The sequence below is a fragment of the Adiantum capillus-veneris genome, chromosome 2, assembly GCF_014529385.1.
Source record: "Adiantum capillus-veneris isolate H3 chromosome 2, ASM1452938v2, whole genome shotgun sequence".
NCBI lineage: Eukaryota > Viridiplantae > Streptophyta > Polypodiopsida > Polypodiales > Pteridaceae > Adiantum > Adiantum capillus-veneris.
Genome location: NC_140932.1, coordinates 81,610,926 through 81,630,965, shown reverse-complemented (window position 1 = coordinate 81,630,965; position 20,040 = coordinate 81,610,926). Strand labels below are relative to the sequence as shown.

The following is a 20,040-nucleotide window of genomic DNA, read 5'->3' as shown; positions in this document are numbered from 1 at the left end:
ACAGATCATCAGACCTTGCGATACTTCTTGACACAGTCAAAGTTATCCGAAAAGCATATGCGATGGGCAAACATTCTTTCCATGTTCCACTTCTAGATTATGCATGTGGAAGGCAAGAAGAATGTCGTGGCTGATGCGTTATCAAGAAAGCCACAAATTTCAACTGTGTCAATTCCTTATCATCATGAGTTAGATGGCATGAAGGATAGTATACTCCTGATGAAGATTTTGCAAGGATCTTTGAACAGTTACAAGAGGGGCAATATGACGAGCACTACCTCCTCAGAGATGGTTTTATGATGATGCATGGCAGACTTTGTGTCACTAGGCCATTGCGACATAAGGTCATGGAAGAGAGTCATGTCCCACCGTATGCAGGGCATCGTGGCATTGATGCAACGGTTAAAGCGGTAGAGACATTCTTCTATCGGCCTCCCTTGAGGAGAGATGTGGATGCCTTTATGCGAGCATGCATAGTTTGCCAAAAGGTCAAGTTTGACAGGCAAAAGGCACCAGGGTTGTTACAACCACTGCCGATTCCGGATAAGCCATGGGAAAGCATTGCTATGGACTTTATCTTTGATCTTCCAAGAACGCCAACAGGGAATGATGGTATATGGACCATTATTTGCAGGTTCAGCAAGCAGGCCCATTTTATCCCTGTCAGGAAGAAGATAAAATCCGATCAGATGGCACGCTTGTTCATGTACAATGTGTTTAAGTACCATGGTAAGCCACAATCGATTATCAGTGACCGTGATCCTCGCATGACCAGTTTGTTCTGGAGAGGATTGTTTGAGAACATGGGCACTACGCTCAAGTTGTCGTCTTCGTTTCATCCACAAAGTGATGGACAGTCAGAAGAGGCTAATTCTACTGTCTTAGATCTGCTGAAATGCTATGTGTCAGATAATAAGGGCAAGTGGGAACAGTATTTGCCTATGCTTGAGTATGCGTACAATAATACGGTGCATTCGTCTACTGGCAAAGCACCTTTTGAGATTGTTGAAGGCGGCAAAAAGGTTCCTCCCATTTTGCATACAAAGGACAAGATCTTTGAGGCAGATCGATATGTTGAGAACATGGATGAGATGTATAAGAAAATTAAAGTTGCCTTGGAGAAGACTCAGGCAAAGCAGAAAAAGGCTACTGATCGTCACCGTCGTGAATTGCTACTATCACCTGGTGATTGGGTGCTCTTAAGATTCGAAAAGGCAAGGTTAAAGAAGATGAAGGGCAAGGAACGGCTGTTTCCTAAGCTCAGCATGCGTTACTATGGGCACTTTTCAAGCGCTTGACAAGATCAGCGATGTGGCTTACAGGCTGAAATTGCCTGATGCGTGGAAGATTCATAATGCGTTTCACGTGAGTCTTCTAAGACCCTTCGTGGGTGATGTGCCAGAAGATATGCCAGATGACGATCCGCTAGAAGTTGAGGAACTTGATGAGATCCTGGTACCTGAGCAAGTTTTGGCACACAAGGATAGAAAAGTTAAAGGACAAGTTGCAAGACGCTATTTGGTGAAGTTCAAGAACTATCCGCCTATGGATGCAGCTTTACCTTGAAGCCTTTGGGTTACAGCCTACTTATGCCCCAACCCAACATGTGCAAAGGAGGGGTAATGATAGAGCTAGTACATCAAATGTACATATGAATTCAGTGTAATAGATGGAAATGACAAAAGTATGAAGGCCTCATTAAGTCATTTGTATCTATGTGTTATGACCTTTCTTGCGGATACATGCGATGATAAAAGAGTGTTGATAGCACAAGATCATCAGTGGCATATATTTATGGTATGCAATCGATGACGTTTGCGATTTCAAGAGGGGGGTATGTCACGGGGACGTGGCAATTGTTAACTATGTCACGAGGACGTGGCAACTGCTAACTTTAGTTGTTGGTTTCTTTCAAACGGGTTTTGTTTTATTTTTGAGACCCTCTTCTTGAAGTAGCAAACGGTCGGACATTGTATGGCCAATGTGAACGGTAGTTTCACCCGCAGATGGGCTGTGGTCGGCACTGGAATTGGTATGGTAAGAAGATTCTAGGCTCAGAGCAAGATCATATAGGTCCCCCCGTCGCACTTAGCAAGTTGGTGGATACTAGGAAGTGAACTCAATAAAGGCATAAAGTCAAGGTGGGACTACCAACAAAAAGTATCCGACAGTTGGGCCACATTGCACTTTTGGATGCGGTCCCAATGAGGATAGATGGTCAGATGACCACAGGGAGCCCAACGGAATCATTTCCTAAAATTTAGGGAACTGCTATTTTGGGCCGTGAAATGTGTTTGCGTCATTACCTCCGGTATGACTAGGGGAACACTTTACAACTCTGCCGCGAAGTCAATTGGGCAACCGGTCAGGAGATTTTTAAGCGGCAGACCCGAAATGGGAAAATGCTTGTCAATGCGCCAAGTGGCAAAATTTCATGAACTTTGCCTCTTCCAAAAAAATGGGCGTTGAATTTTTAAGCTGGGAAGAGCCTCCTTTTGCATTTTGTCACAGGTTAAGAGCTATGGAGTGCTTCCTTTCCCTCTTATGTACAGTGCGGTGTCAGGAGTGATGCCCTGCACGCTACACACTGCTCTCTTTCTCCCCTACGAGCAGTATGTTATGCCCCACTAGTGGGCTTTTTATTTGACCAATGTACAATTATGTGGGTTCATGCGCGATTGCCGAGGCAAGAGCCTCTTGCAGAGGTACTGGATTAGCTAGCGGCTAATCCCTTGCAGGTACAGGTGAATTCGGAGAGGTTTCATGCCAGAAATCTCGTCCGATTCTAAGGGCAAGTAGCCCTACAGGTGCGGGAGCTCGAGGTCTTGCTACAGATGCGACCGGCACACGAAACGGAGCCCAAAACAGGGAATTGCAGCCTGCTGTGTATTTTTGCAGGTTTAGGGTTTCGGCCCTAAACGGACCCTAATACCCCCAGGAGGTTCGGGGACGCGAGGGGACCGCTGTACAGGTGAACTGGCACATTTTCGGGGCAGAAAACTGAGAATTCGGCGTGCTGCAGATTCTCGCCAGGTTTTGCAAAGTGTACGTATGTGTTGGGAAAGTCACCTATTGCGTGGGGATACTGACCGTGAAGCGTCTTAGTACAGTTATGTTGCCGGAATCGGGACAGAACAGGTGTTTCTTAGCCTAGATTGTGTGGGGCAGCTTGTAGGAGATGACAGGTTTTATTCCCTCTCGTAAAGAATAAAGAAATACCGAAAGGGGCGCCAATTTTGGGGCCTTCAGGTTGTTGGTGTCTGCTCGGAGCATTCTAGCTTTCGAGCCGTGTGTGTACTTAGGTGTTAATCCCCGTTACAGGTTACCTTTGCAAAGTACTCTGTGTGTGTCTAAAGTAAAGAATTTCGAGTGAAAGCCAACGCCTACCGCCCCACGGGCGGATTCAGAGAACCGTGCACTTAGCGGCCGGCCAATCGACGTGAGGTGGGAAAAAGCAACCTTGGTGTGAGCGCAGGGCCGCCAAGGGGTGCGGCTGCGGAAAAGAGCAGAACTCGGGTGAAGAGAAGATCCTTCTCAAACACGGTTTGCAAGCGAAAGAAAACCTCAAGAACCTCAAGAACCCGAAGACTCTCAAGAACCCAAGAACCCAAGTTTCTCGTGAACTTAAGAACCAAAGATCATAGTGCATAGTCCTCACCCGAAGCGGAATGGATACTTCGCATACAGGTGATGAGCATGGGAGTGGCGAAGAAGAGCTTTCCCCACCAGGAGACTTTCCCGACCCTCCCCCTTCCCCATCTACGCCACGAGTTGTACCAAATTATATGGAGGTGATGGTCAAGTCGATGATGGCACAACTAGAAAGAAAAGCAGAACGACACGAAGCCAAGGACTGCGAGCGCGAAGAACGAAACGCAAGAAATACAATACAACAAGAAGCGACTCGCATTGCCTTGGAACGCAAGCGTGAAGAACGCAACGAAAGAATTGCCATACACAAAGAAGCGACTCGCATTGCCTTGGAACGCGAGCGCGTTGAACGAAAAGAAAGGAAAGCACAAAGACAAGAGGAACCTGACGCAAGACGAGCGGCCTTGGAGGCCGAGCGTGAGGTTGAAAGAGAACTCCGCACTCAAGAATGGTTCGACAAGTACTTGCCTCGAAGTCCGAAACAGGCAAAGATCGTGGGAGTTCCTCAAGTGGCGCAAGCCACGATGCGGATTCCAACAACCTAGTCACAGAGAAGTTGACTTTCAGTAAGTATGATGGTAAGATGGATGCTACGGTTATTCATTCTTGGCTGCATCAATTTAATGCTTATTTTGCGACAACTAAGAAGACTGGGAATAGCAAGGTTTTGACGGTAGCTATGTACCTTGCCGGTGATGCCATCAATTGGTACCACGCATGGCAAGAGGCACAGCTAGCCGCGCACCTAGAGGAAGCCGACGAACTCACGCCTCTTTCCTTCAATTGGGCTGATTTCCAAGACAAGCTCAAGGCGCGGTTTATGCCACCTCAGTACCTCGCACGATTGAAGGACGATTGGCACGCTCTCAAGCAAAGTGGTATGCCGGTTATGCCTTTTTCTAATCGTGTTTTGCAGCTAGGTACTCAATTACGCAAGTCGGATGATGAGCGCAAGGAGGCATTCCTTTATGGATTGGACGAGTATATCAAGTACGATGTCAAGGTGCAAGGCGGTAGCGATTGCTCTCGCACAGGAGATAAAGTACAACAAGGGAAAGGCTAAGGAGAACAAGACTTCCACAAGTACCTCGCAGACTTCTCAGAACCCTTAGAACGGTAAGAATAGTAAGAATGGTAAGAACGGTAACTCTTCTAACCAATCTTCCAACAGTCTCTTAGAAAAGAATTCTTCCACTGAACCTAAGGCTAACACAATTGCTAAACCTAAGCTCACTCCAGATGAAAAGGTAGCACAAGGAATTGTAGGAGGATACATCACGTCGGAAGAGCAAAGCACTTATTCTAAGGAAGGTCGTTGTTTTCATTGTCACATTAAGGGTCACATAAAAAGAACATGTCCTAAGCTTGAATCGAATGAATCTAAAGAATCCACATAACCCACTTTCTCTGTCAATGCAATTATTGATAACACGAGTGTGCCCCAAGTTTCTCTTGACCTTCCCATTGATGATTCTCTCATTGAATGTTATGGTCATATGTCGAGGCAGCGTTTTGTCATATTGTTTGACCTAGGGAGTATGCATGATGTGATTAGTCTCTTTGTTGTTGAGAGAGCCCGCCTAGAAGCTAGTCAGAAATCTCCTCTCGAGGTCTCTGGCTTTGTTCCCGGTATGGACTCTCTCATCACGCAAGAGTGTCTTGGTGTTTTGTTTTCAATTCAACAAGCTACTTTCCGTAGAAGATTTTTTGTCTCTCCTCTCTCAGGATGTGATACGATTTTGGGCATTCGATGGTTTCGTGATCTTAACCCTCTCATTGATTGGGAGGCTAACACTTTCACTCTCAATGCCAAAAGTGACTCTCCCATTGTCATTCGTGGAGAGAACATTGTTCATTCTCTCTCTCTCTCATTGCTACTATGCAGGACAAGATTGAAATGATTCAGGAGAAGGAGACTCTCTCAGTCTCTTCTTCTCCAAAGCATGCAACACATGATTTGCATGATGATGATTTGAATGCCAATGATTTGCTTAATGATTTGAATGATAATGATAAGCATGATGATTTGGATGACAATGACAAGCATGATGATTTGCATGATCAAGATGTGATTTCTCTCAAGCATGATGAGTTGCATGAAGATGATGTGATTGTTTTTTTTTTTTTTTTTTCCGAGAAAAAGATCCTTCTATTAGTTAATGAAAACTGCCCATAGGGCTACAACCACCTCTGCAAGAGAGGGCTACAACAAGCATGATGGGGAGACACTCCCAATGAAAAAACAGCATATATACAATGGGGCTAAATCAAGAGATGGGAGGAGGGAAAAGCCACACAGGTGGACAGTAGTGCCATCTGAGCACCCCCTGGACTATGGTGTAGAAAGGCCCAGGGCGCCAGAGTCGAAGGAAAGCCTCGCCGCGCTCCCGCAAGCGGTCGGAGTTGCCCTGTAGTCCCTCAAGCTGTCCTCTGAGAGTATGGATCAGCTCTAGCCAAAAGTCACGAACAGTCTCTGCTGGTGGCACAGGGCGAGCCTCAAAGATGCGGAAACAACGGGCCCGCCAAATGAACCAAAGTGTCAGGCCACTAATGAGCTCCCAACACTCCTCTCTCTCACTGCACCACTCCAGTGGAGTAAGCTCTGTAGTAGGCTGAAGTGTAGGTCGCCCCCCCTGTATCACTATCATCCTGCTGGTGGAAGATAGCTCAAACTGAAGTGCCGGGCCCGTGAGGGTGGACCAAGCTGCTGCCCCCCAAGTGTACTGTTGAGCCGTGGAGAGAGCAGGCATCGGCTGAAGAACTCGTAGCCACACCTGCTGGGCCGAGGGACAGTCCCAAAGACAGTGAAGCTGACTCTCCACCAAATGGTCACAAGCTGCACATGTGGCCGAGAGACCACTATGCACAAGCCAGCTCCCTATTGCTGTGGCTCTATGTGCGACCAGCCACTGAAACAAGGTGACTCGCCTCGGCTGTCTGGAGTCCCACAGCCTCTGCCAAAAAGCTGCCAAGAACTCGACTGTGAGGCCCTCCTCCTACCAATGACGTGCTGCAGCGGGGCGGGCCTCTCTCTGTGCTGCAAGTATATGACGTCCAAGCCGAACAATGTATTGAAAGAAGGGGACTCCTGGGCGGTCTGCAGAAGAGAAGGGGTCCCTCCATAGCCACTCACCAGGATCCCACTGTACTCGTGCCAGTGGACAGCACTCCCAAGCCCATAGCCTCCAGTGTCCTGTCTCAAGAGCTGTTGGGTCAGGGTCTAAGACGCAAGTCCTCCCACAGATGCCCACAACTCGGATGCTCTGGAAACAACACTCTGCTACCTGCGGGGCCTCTACTGCAACTCGCTGTAAGCGTCCCCCACCCTGAAGCTCGAAGAACAGGGCTGGGACAGACTCTGAGCAAGCCCTGACTGAAATGAGAACCTCCAGTCATGTGAAGGCTCCCGTCCACCGGGGTGCTACTGGCTCGAGAGGCGTGAGCCACTGAGCTGGAACTGACTCTGAGATGTCCTGACACATGCTCTGCACCCCTCTGATGCCCTGTAGGTTGACAGCCTGCACCTCCTCCGACAAACCTGTGAACTCTAGCCAGTCACCTAGAGAGCGCGCTGGACCAGCTGCCATGGGACCCCAAGAAACATGAGGCCGACTCCCAACCAAGTGGCCTCTCTGAGTGCTAACCATGGGGTTCCAAATGAGGGGCTGCCGTAGGTGCTCCTCCGTGCACGTCGACGGACTCTGCTCTAGGCCACACCGTAAGAGCTCCCAAGATCGAAGCAAACTCATAGCAAATCGGTCCTCCAGTCTCCTGCTCAAACCAACTCGGCGTAGCTCTGTAAAGATCCATCTGGTCGAAGGTTGCCAAGGGCCTCCTGACTGAGGCATCCTGGCACAAAGCCTCTGCAGCAAGAACTCCTTCCAGGGCTCCTCGCCTGGAAGAATTCCTCTGACGACGAACTTCCCAAGAAGGGCTCTGCTCTACTGTGCTGGATCAATGATCCCAAGTCCTCCCTGAGAACAAGGAAGTGTGATGACCGACCAAGCCACCTTGGCTCGGGCAATCTGAGTGTCGCGACCTGACCAAAGGAAGTTCCTGATCAGCCTCTCTACCTGGCTGGTACACGAACTCGAGAAGATCCAGCAAGAAGTGATGTACCACATAGTCGCCAACAACACCTGGTTGGCAACTACTACTCTACCAGCCAGCGAAAGTCGTGCTGAGCTCCAATGTAACAGCTTTCTCCTGATGGACAGGAGAAGAGGAGCAATCTGCTGCTCGGGGGACAAGTCCAAACCAACCTGACAACCCACGTACCGAACTGCAGTCCCTGTAGGAATCCACCTGAAACCCTCTCTTGGCATCCAATCTGGCACAGGAGCACTGCCAACTGAGAAAGCCACTGTCTTTCTCCAGTTGATCAGTGCGCCCGATGCACAACAGAAGGTCTCCAAAGCCTGCTCTCATCTGTGTAAATTGGCCTCCTGGCCCTCTAAGTACAAGGCCAAGTCGTCGGCAAACTCAGCGTCCAGAAGCTCATCTCCCCGTATAGGGAGTGCTAAGCCCCTCAGACCAACCTGCTCTGACACCAAAAATCTGCTCATCGCCTCCGCACAGAACAGAAAGAGAAAGGGGGCAAGAGGACAACCCTGTCTGACCGATCGTGTGAGCATGAAGCGCTCACCTCTACCGCCTACCAAAAGCACCTGACTGTGAGCCTGTCTGTACAAAGCTGACACCCCTCTGATCCAAGCATCTGAGAAGCCCATCCTGCGTAGCGTGCCCTCTAGAAAGTCCCAGTCAACTCTGTCGTATGCCTTCTCAAAATCGAGAAGAAGAATCACAAGGTCCTCCCCACGGAGTCGTGCCAGGGCAGAAGCCTCCCAAAAGGTGAAGATGTTGTCAAGGATACTGCGTTCAAGATGATGTGATTGTTCACAAGGATGATGAGTTAGTTGACACTTTCTCTAGTGAAGCTAACCTCATTGCAGAGACGATCAATCATGAAGACCCGATCTTGGCTCTCGAGCCTAGGTCCAAAGAACCCCCTCAAGAAGAATTGATCTTGGCTCTTGAGCCTAGGTCCAAAGAACCCCTTCAAGAAGAACCGATCTTGGCTCTCGAGCCTCGGTCCAAAGAACCCTCACAGGAAGTATGATGTGTTCACATGATTCATATGCAGACATTGGTCGAGTATTTCATTCGTGATTGTTTCCTATATTTTAGTCAGCGTCTTTATGTGATCCCTTTTCCTAGGCATGATATATTGTACGTCGAGCAGATTTCACTCATGGATGAGCACGAATGTATGCGGATTTTTCATGAAAAGTTGAAAAATATGCATTCAAGGAAGTCACATTCCATGTCTCTTCCTTGGCACGACACAATGGTAGAAAGAGCACATGAAAGTATGAGCACCAAGCATGGGCATTTCCGTTGTGAATTGCCCCAGTTGATTGCTCTAGATCATAAGAGAAAGATTCGATCTCATTGTTTGCATATGTTTGATGAAATGTTTGTCACTCCGTCTCTATGTTCATCTACATTGCATACACAGTCTTTAGAGAAAACAAAATTTTTCCATTCACTTTACATAGAATGGGTATGTTCATGGTTTTGTGTTGAAAATGGTTTCAAGAATTTTCAGCCATGGAGATTCTTGAAGAAGAAAGAAGCATGACTAAAGACGAAGTTGAAGCATCGAAAGAGCCACAGAAGACTTTATGTCGCTTTTGGCACGGCCCAAAGAAGCAAGCGTTGCAGACCTTTATGAAGTTTAAGTACCGCACGACCCACACATCAGAGTGGGCCGGCAAAGAGTCCCTTCTAGGATTCCGGATGCTGTTGGCGATCTCCCTCGACGCCATACAGTTCGGTACCAGTACCTCATTTTGAAAAGGAGGGGATGTCACGTGACACATCCAACCCTTTGTGTTCGTGGACAAGCTACAACACGACAAAGGTTCAGTCAGTCCAGTCAGTCTAGATTTAGAAGTGATCTGGCACTTTTGTGAGTCTATTGGTAGACCGTGCATGCCCAGTCACTTAATATCCTTTGGTTGCACACAGCATGATCATAAGCATTCTCATCAGAATCCATCAGAATCCTTCAGGGGAATTTTCTAATGCATTTAGCCTATTTTTCCTATTTTTGACATTTTTTCACTTTTTATTTTTAAGTGACTTTTGTTGGAAAGTAGGTAGGGCAAATTGAGTGAGTTTGTATATAAGCAAACCTAGACTAGCACTAAATGGCAGAAGAGGCAGCAGGAGCCAAGCTCAATAGGCAACTTCTCAAGCAAGAACCTTGGTGGACTTTCCTCCAAGCAAACACATCATTGCCTAGCTTCCCTTCCCTAGCATTTTTGCATCAGATACTCATCGCCATCCACACCCTCAGCCTAGCGTTTTCAGCAAGAAGATCATCGCTAGCAAAAGCTTCCGCAAACCTAGCGTTTTTCCCAACCTAGCGTTTCCAGATTTGCACAATGAACCATGGCGATTTCTAGTAATGAAGAACTGCAGATTCAGCCCTAAAAGACCAACAGTTTCAGCCCTAAAGAACATCAGTTTTCAGCCCTAAGACCTGCAGAATTTCAGCGACAAAGGTCAGCAAATCAGCCCCAAAACCGGTGTTTTTGGATTTGTAGCAGATTTCAGCCCATAGCGTCTTTGGACAGCAGATAAATGATTGCAGATTTCAGCCCTTAGGTCGGTGTCGCCATCCCCGTCGTCATCGTCGACATAGCCTAGATTTGCATCAGTCACCTGCATTCACTTTGTACCAGATTGTGCAATCATAAGTAGACCACTCTCGTCGACGAGAGTGGGGCCTTCGGAGGAGGGTTTTACAACGTCTCTGGTGTCGTATCTCTCTTCTCTCTCTATCTCTCAGTCTCATACACTTGCACGCACAATGTCCATTCACTATGTTGTGATCATAGCATTCTCTCATTAAGAACGGAAGGCTCTCCCTTCTATAAGAACAAAAAAGAACCTTGAGCACAGTTCGGAGCACTCATCTTGAACAAAGTTCAAACATTCATTCCGCTGCACCTTACATCATGTGTGACTTCCGAGAGTAATTGCTAACACTCAAGTGTCATTTCCTTCAGGACTCAGAAACAGTCTGAGTTAGATTAGAATCTGTCAATCACTTTTTGTAGCTTGAGTTGTTGCCATGTACTAGTCATTAATGCCTGGATTGAGTCTTCTTCCTCTAGCAGTTAATTTTCTGTGCATTAAGCCTTACCTTTCTTGGCTGTTTGCTATGCACAGCCAGTCAAAGATTCTTACTGAATTTCAGTTTTTTCAACAGATATAAGGCTTATGTTCTTGAATCACCGGGCTTCATTTATGGTTCTTGTACTGTGTTTCTGGCTGTGGATATAAACCTGTTATCATGCACAGCTGGTTCATGTTCTATTCAAATTTTCAGCCTTAGATTTAATGCTTCTTTACAGAGAAAGTGGATGTGCTGTTCTGCATAATCCCACACAATGATTATGATAGTGTAGGAACATCCTATTTGCTAGTTTGTTATTGTGATAAAGTGGATGTGGTCTTCTTTTGGTAATTTCTGGACTCATGGGTGATCTTTCTTCATCGCAGACAGCTAGATCAATTTTTGTACTGTTTGAAATATATAATATTCTGCAACCCATAATTTGCAGGGATGCGGATGATTTTTGTGAGGAGCATCCTGAAGTTATTGTCCTATGCACCTCAATCTTGTCAACAGAAGGGGTCCTTCAGGCGCTACCACTGCAGCGTCTGCGCAGGAACACACTGTTCGTTGATGTCCTTTCTGTAAAAGAATTTCCCAAAAACCTCCTGTTACAGGTTTGTTGCTCAATCAATTTTTGTTAGTCAGAAAGTTCTACTTTGATTAAGGTGATCACGTACTCTCCATCATGCTTCTATACCTAGCGCGAGGAATCATTGGAGGGTAGCATTTCAGGTGCATCCAGGAAAAAGTTGTGTTGCATTACTGAAGGGCATGAAGTACTTTTTAACACGCTTGGGCCCTTTACTTGCAAAAATGTGGAACCTCACCAATTCAAGTGCATACATAAATAAGATTTTTGTAAAGTATCCAAATCTTTCACTGCGTAAGGAAAGCTCAGCCAATTTTGAAAAGAGTTTCCTTTATAGGTCAATGACTTACAGGAAAATTAAATATTGTGCGCTTATTCATAGAAATACAATAGATAAACATACAGTATATCCCAACTGCAGTTTGATTTATTATTAATAGTACATTGTCTGCTGCTGGGTGAGCAGTTGTGTGTGCTCGACAGTTTAAGTTTCTAACTTCATAGCTGAGCCCGCCATGATTTGGTATGTGGTGTCTTCGGCTGGAGGAACTTTTAGGGTCTGTAGGGCTGTTTACTTTGCTGAGAATTCCATATTCGTGGTAAATTGATAAATGCATTAGTTTTTGTAGACAGTACATCTCAGTCACCACACTCATGAGAGACCAAAAAGCCAGGCGTTTGGCTGGATAACAAGAGCTAGGCAATAGCTTACAAGACTGGTGCATATGGACCAAACCCTTGAAAACAGCTATGGGTTGCAAATGGAAATTGAAAAAGCGCTTTTTAGGTCTATGGGCAGTGATTGAGAATGGAGAGGGAAACGGCGGTTCCTTCTTATCTCTCTATACAGGTGGTCTGTAACTGGGAAGTCACTGACAAGGGGGTGAATCGACATCAACACTATGACTAAACAGAACACAGCAGATACTTGAACGTGAAAAGAGAAGAAGATCAACTGAAAGAACTTGACACGAGACACGGTGGAGCATAGTTCTAGCCCCTAAGTCAGATGTCCCTTGGGTTACTTATTTATTGCTTTTTTACTGAATGCCTTAAAGCTCTCCTAAGGTCAATATTGAACGGCACTGGCTTCAAAAGCAAGGGCCATGAAAAGCTGGCGCTCAAAAGCTCTTGATGCCCAGGAAGTCCACGCTTTTAGTAGTCGGCCCGGAAAGAAGCCTGGCATCCTGCGTGCATTTCAGTGCCATACAGTCCTGTGTTTCACATTGCGGTTTGCATGCGCTTGGCGTTAGGGACGGGTCCTCTCCTCTGGTTCGGGTCTTGCTCGGCGGTTTTTTTTTTCTCTCTCTCTCTCTCTCTCAGTCCGGTATGGTCATGACATGTCATCACTTTGTGGCGTACCCCCCCCCCCCCCCCCCCCCCCCCCCCCCCCCCCCCCTCCCCCCTCAAAAAAAACAAAAGAAAAAAGGGAAGAAGAGTAATCGCCCTTACGCCTGACAAACAGATTTTACTACCTCAGCAGACATTGACTTCACATAGACATGCATTTGACTGTTGTACACAAAACAATGCTCAAATCATACAATAGCACAAAGAACAATGAACACCTGAACAATCATCAATCACAGTCACATCCTTGGACCTTATCCCCGTCGAGATCTCAGACACGAATTGAGATAATAACAAATTATCTAGTCATCACATCTATATCTCATCGATCTCTTTGATACGTCTTGATGCACTAAATTCCTCATTTCAATCATCCATATCGCCGCACTTGTGGGAGATAGTGACAAAATGTTACTGACATTTCACCTCATATACTTGAACAAACACACATTTGCATGAGTACACATTTTCAATCATTTGGAATTCCAATGTGTACATGCCATCATCAAGATCATGATCATTATATAGCAGTCACCAAGCAAAATATTGTCAGCACATCAGCATCCCCAAAATGTTGAAGACAAATCTATCTCAATGTGTGGTCAATATATGACAATTTACAAAGGAATAGTGGCTCCTCTCTTGTGCAGCCAACACTGCATTAAGCTCAACCCACGGAATTGATGTACAAAGTTGAAATACTCACAAAAGCCTCAAGGTAAAGCTGTAAGAACTGTGCCACTCTAAGTCTTTCGAAAGATTGAACACAAAATCTGTAACTATGTCAGTTTTTGTAAATAATCACTTTATTTACTAGAAAATATTTTATTTAAATAGTTGTGTGCACACCAGGATAGAATTAGTGGTTCTAGGGCCTTAGCTGCGCCTAAACGTGGGCCAGAGCACCTAAGGGAGACCCTAGCAGAACGATACCCTGAAGCCCTAGTGATTGGGAAATCAGGCCTTCATATTATAGCCTCATATTATAGGCTCAGAAAATTATGCGCGTCAGTGCGAGCACAAGAATGAGATGGGGTCCTTAGAACAGTGATCTTGAGGCCTGTATTATTTTAATAAGGCCTTAGGACAAGACAATTAACTTAATTTTAATTATTTGTGTCCGGCCAAATGATCGAACAAGTGCAAACAGGTGATCTAGGAGCAATTCCGGTACGATATTGTGCCGGGGAGCATCTGATGTTTTCATAAGTAGCATTCATGTGACCAATTGTGAATTAATTGCACATTTTAATAGTGGCCTAGTGAACTTTTAAAGTTTAAAGTTGAATAATTTTTAAGTTATAAAGTTAAGTGTGCCACTTGGCACACTTACCCATGCAATCTCTCTCTCTCTCTCTCTCTCTCTCTCTCTCTCTCTCTCTCTCTCTCATTTCCTAGCGCCTCCTCTTCTAGCTGGAGTCTATTTAAGAGTAGCCCCCCTCTCATTTCAGGGGTTGGCAGTGCATCCACCCCCCTATTGAGAACGCGCTTTACGCACTCGAGCTCTCCATTGAAGCTTGAGGATCAGCCCTTGTGGTGTATGTGGAGACTTTGAGCTCCCGTCACCTAGAACAAGGTTTCTCTTGATCATAGGCTGCTGTGGGAGAATATTGGTCGCGAGAAGTGGAAGGAGACGCTCTTTCTCTCGCGATTAGCTGCTGTAAATTCTCTGTTTTCAGCCCCTAAACACCTCTATCTGCGGGAATTTCAATAGAGCATTCATAGAATCTCATCCTTCTCTACCTACCCTATGCATACACCAAATTTGGTGAAATTCCATCGCAAAAATGGCCTCCATTTCGGCATTGGAACGTGTCACAAACTGATGACGTGTCAAAGCCCCGATGAAGGGAGCCAACTCGCAGATGTCGGCCGAGGGGCCTAAACCCTAAGAAGAACAAGTAACAGAAGAAGAAGTCCTACCAACTTATGGGGACCCCGTCCGATGGGGCCCCAAGTGACATAAGGGACATAAAGCAAGACCCACACACACACACACACAAGAAATTGCGTAGTTGTTGATGACGTGGCAGATTTTCAAAAATTACGCTGGCTGATGACGTGGCAAGTTGTACGGATTTCTGTAAATTATGCTGGCAGCTTTTTGGCATTGCTTTTGGGACCAGAAGCTTTTGAGTTTGAAGGCTTTTTACTGTAAACTGCTTTTGGGGCCTAGGGCCTTTAAATATGAGGGTAGGGCTCATTGGCTGGCATGCTTCCTGGAGAAGGTGCAGAGTCTGGAGTACCGGCTTGTACTGTGTTGATGGAATATAAAGAAATACCGAAAGGGGCGCCAAGGTTTGGGACCAATACTCTCTGGGGTGGAATTCCACCACTCCGTGTCGCGTGTCGTCTCTCTCTCTCTCTCTCTCTCTCAGTTCAATTGTTATTGAAGTGCTAAAAGTTTGTTTCAGTCTGTTCTTTTCTATTGGCATGTGGTGCCCGTCTTGTGACAGAACGTGCACGGGTAACAATTTCAGGTTACAACAAGCATATGTTTGTGCGTTTTGCCTGTTTCTCCCTTGTGTTTATTACAGGAATGACTAAGTATGAAGGTGACCAATTAGCAGACGATAGACTCTCTTCTTTGAGAGCTTCCGAGGAGGTTTGTGGAAGATAGACTCTCGCTTACGAGAGCTTCCAAAAATCTCACAGAAGAGAGGAAGAATCCTCTTAGCAATTAGAGAGTAGTTCTCTCACTCTCTCAGTCAGAAGCAGAAAAAGGACAAGAAAGAATGTAGGACGGGTGTTTGCCGCGTTCCTTTGCTTGTAAAGATTCCCCCTTAGTAATAAAGATATTTTCTTTATGGGGGGGGGACCAACCCATCTTCTAGTCCCCAATGATGTGTCAAGCTTTCTCTCTCTCTCCCCCCAATTCTCTTGAGTATATGAATTGCATTTAAAAGCTAGTTTATGCTTCCGTCTTTTGTGACAAAATCCATAGCACTACTCTCCCATGGTCCATTCGGAATAGGCAAGGCAAAAGCTGAAGAGTCTTGTCGTTTTGTGTTTGTCATACTTCACTTTTGGACATACCATGTGTCACAAGCTGTTGACTTTTCAACCAGTGAAGACGAAGGGGGTTAGGACTCGTTGATCCTAACCATAGCCAACCTGCAGATTGCGGTCGAGGGGCCTAACAGAAGGAGCAGAAGAAGTTTTACTAACTTACTAAAGATGGCCGAGGGGCTAAAAGTTGAATTGGGCTAGGATTAAAGCTTTAATCCCGCCCAACTTAAACAGGAACCGGCTGAGGGGCCTAAAAACCATAGTCACAAGGGACGCATTCCGGGACGGGGAACGGGGGACGGGGCTCAAATGGATTTTTAGTGTAAAAAAGAGGGCGGGACGGAAAAGTGGGGACGGGAAGCCCGAAAAAGGGCGTCCCTTGTGACTATGCTAAAAACCCTAAAAGGACCTTCACCATATCAATTGCGTAAAAGATGATGATGTGGCAGTTTGTATGGAAAATTCCCAGAATTCACGCGTTTCACGCAAGTTGCTGTATGGATTTCGTGAATTGCATTGATAGTTATTTGGTGCAAGATTTTGGACCAACTGCTTTTGAATCAATTGTTTTTTATGTAACTGCTTTTGGGATGGGCCTAGGCCTTTGAGTACGTGGTGTGGGTTCTCTGTTTGGCATTCTACCCACGAGAGAAGCAGAGCAAAGCCATCGAGTTGTACCTCGTTGAAGCAATATAAAGAAATATCGAAAGGGGCGTCAGTGTTTGGGGCCAGTGCCATATGGGAGTGGAACTCCACTCCGTGTCTTGTGTGGATTCTCTCTGTGTAATAGACTTGAACACTCTAAATCAAAGATCAACTGCAACACACGTGAGGGAACTGCAAACAATCGAATAAACTTGAATAGATGGAGAGAGAAGAGGAAAGTAGACACAAGACAACAGAGTTCCGAGCCAAGGTGTACTGTGTCACAAATTGGTGACGTGTCATGCTTGGGCAGCATAGGACACATCCACACACACACCCCGATAGACAAATGCTGACGTCGCTGCGTGATCTCCGGTGGGACTGACACGTGGCACTGCCGTACGGAATCCCGTGATTTCCGGTGCTGATTGCGGCAGCAGCGGCATTGCTTTTTAGGCTACACAATTGCACGAGAGAGATATAGAGATCCCTTTTACTTTTTCTACGTCATTGAAGAGAGAGAGAGAGCTCTTCTGCTTTATTTTAAAAAAAGCTATTTTATGGATAGCCTTTGGAAACTTGCTTTACTTTACAAGCAAGAGAGAGAAAGAGCCTTTGCTTTATTTTTGGGCTTTTGATTGTCAGCTTTTGGGGCTCTGCTTTTGGCATCCCTTGTACTCTTTAAATAAGCAGGCAGGGCCTCACAACTCAGAGCATCTAGACGCACAGTCTGAGTGTGAGCGCCTGCCCGCACTCTTGTACTTTGAACACAGATTAATATAAAAAGAAATAACGAAAGGGGCGCCAAACTTTGGGGCCAATATGTCTAGGCACGGAACTCCGCCGGGCCAGTGTCGAATCAATTGTGAACTATGAATTGTTTTGAAGTGGTTATTTGTGCTGTCGCGGTAGATTCTTGACTTGGAGTGTCCAATCTGTTACATACTGTTACATTCTTGACTTTGCCGGACTTGCAGAAGTCATTTGAAGTAAATTGCGATGCTTGTGGTCGTAGTCTAGGTGCGGTCTTAATGCAAGAAGGCCATGTCATTGCTTACTAGAGCCGATTATTCTCAAGGCCGGAATTGACAACACATATTTATGAGAAAGAGCTTTTGGCGGTTATCCATGCTCTTACTCAGTGGCGGCACTACCTACTCGGAGCGGATTTTACTGTCTTCACAGACCATTAGAGTTTACGATACTTCTTGTCACAGAAGCAGCTATCGAACAAGCAGATGCGGTGGGCGAACGTCTTGCCACAGTTTCACTTCCAGATTGTCCATGTGCAAGGACAAAAGAATTTGGTGGCAGATGTTTTGTCTCGGAAGCCGTTGGTTCTGGCTATTTCCGCGATACACCATAGGAGCTTCGAGGATATGGTCGATCAGTATGCCACAGATACAGATTTTGTAGACATTTTCACATGGATACAGGATGGGGAAACAGTAGCGGGATATTCCATTCGGGATGGCTACTTGATGAGAAAAACGATATTGTGCGTTACATAGCCGTTGAGGGAAAAGGTTATAACTGAATGCCACTATCCGCCTTTTATGGGTCATCGCGGCATTGCTACCACCATGAAAGGGGTAGAGAGATACTTCTTTTGGCCAAGACTCAAGAAGGATGTGGACGAGTTTGTGCGCAGTTGCTTGATATGCCAGAAGGTCAAGTTTGACAGGCATAAAGTACATGGATTGTTACAGCCTTTGCCCATACCCACCCGCCCCTGGGAAAGTATTGCGATGGATTTCGTTTTTGATCTCCCGAGAACACAGAGTGGTCACGATGGTATCTGGACTGTTATTGACAGATTTAGCAAGCAGACTCATTTCATTCCAGTAAAGAAAACAGTCAAGCCGGATCACTTAGCGAGACTGTTTGTGGCCCAGATTTTCAGATTACATGCCATGCCCGAGACGATTGTCTCTGACAGGGACCCCAGATTTACGAGTTTGTTTTGGAAGGCAATTTGGAAGAACATTGCCACGCGGTTGTAGTTCTCCTCATCTTTCCACCTGCAGACTGACGGGCAATCTGAGATTGCCAATTCAATGGTTTTAGATTTATTGGTCTTATATCTTGGATCAGAAGACTCAATGGGAAAAGTATCTACCTTTGGTGGAGTTTGCCTACAACAACACGATACACTCTTCGACGGGGAAGGCGCCATTTGAGATTATTGAAGGTGCTGTGAAGGTTCCACCCTTCCTAAGCACGAAAGATAAGATTTTTGAAGCTGATGAGTACACGCGCGACTTAGACACGGCTATTGCCAAGGTCCGTGAGGCTTTGCAGAAATCTGAGGAAAGACAGAAAAAGGCAGCGGATCATCGTCGCGATTTGAAATTGAAGGAGGATGATTGGGTGCTCTTATGTTTTGAGAAGGCATGCCTGAGAAAGATAAAGAGAATGGAGAGGCTTTTTCCAAAGCTTAGTATGCGATACTACGGACCTTTCTAGATCTCTGAAAAGATCAATGATGTCTCCTTCCGACTGAACTGCCTGACACTTGGAGGATTCACAATGCATTTCATGTGAGTCTCTTGAAACCTTTCAAAGGTGATGTGCCTGAAGATGGGGAGTCCGATGAGCAACCCGAAGTGGAGGAAAACGAGGAGATCCTTGTTTTTGAACAGATTTTGACACATAAGGATACAAAGAATAAGGGTAATGTAAGAAGGCGGTTCTTGGTTAAATTCAAGAACTATCCTCCATTGGATGTGAAGTGTAGCAGATACTCCTCATATTGTGAACCTCTACCTTGAAGCTTTTGGTTTAGCATAGTCTATTCCAAATGGAACCCAGAATTTAGCTTGGCCGCAGATCTGGTGCAGTGGGATGGACAAGAGGGGAGTTACTCCGCTCCTTTGTCAACAGATGCCTCGATTTTAGAATACTAGAGTCACTGATGTCTCTTTGGGCTTGAGGGATACTCAGAGCTGACAGTATTCTGCTGTATGACTTTATCAAATGGAATTTTGAATATGAAACTAATTTGTTCTCGACTTGTTTTCAAGTGCAGGATCTAATAGAGAAAATGACTGCAACATTTTGGTATGAATGATCTCGAATAGACATGATTGCAATAGGGGTTAGTCAATCGGGCATCTATGAGGTTCTGAGTGGATCTAGATGTGATTGCTAATTGTATTGTTGATAAATCATGGTCTAAGATCCGAATGAATGTTGAATGTGATTTGTCATGTGATGTCCTGTGATGTCAAGTGATGTCCTATGATGTCGTGTGATGTGACTGTCGGTTGATACATATGCTAAATGTGTGTTCCTAGTGCGTCGGTACTAACAGTTAGTGTCTGCTAAGGCAGTTTATGGCTTCTGTTTGTTTTGCAGGCGTAATCGAGGGCGATTACAATGCTTTCAAGAGGGGGGTATGTCACAAATTGGTGACGTGTCATGCTTGGGCAGCAGAGGACACATCCACACACACACCCCGGTAGACAAGTGCTGACGTGGTTGCGTGATCTCCGGCAGGATTGACACGTAGCACTGCCATACGGAATCCCGTGATTTTCGGCGCTGATTGCAGCAGCAGCGTTCAACTTTTGGGCATTGCTTTTTAGGCTACGCAATTGCAAGAGAG

General features: G+C 45.9%; 1 protein-coding gene across 1 annotated transcript in view; it reads left to right on the top strand.

Moving 5' to 3' along the window:
* Positions 1 to 20,040, top strand: part of LOC147463071 (arogenate dehydrogenase 2, chloroplastic-like) — a 79,152-nt gene that overhangs the window by 26,635 nt on the left and 32,477 nt on the right. Inside the window, exon 3 of the mRNA XM_086487073.1 lies at positions 11,286 to 11,454. Within this exon, the coding sequence (XP_086343199.1) occupies positions 11,286 to 11,454 (169 nt within the window). The remainder of the gene's footprint in view (positions 1 to 11,285; positions 11,455 to 20,040) is intronic.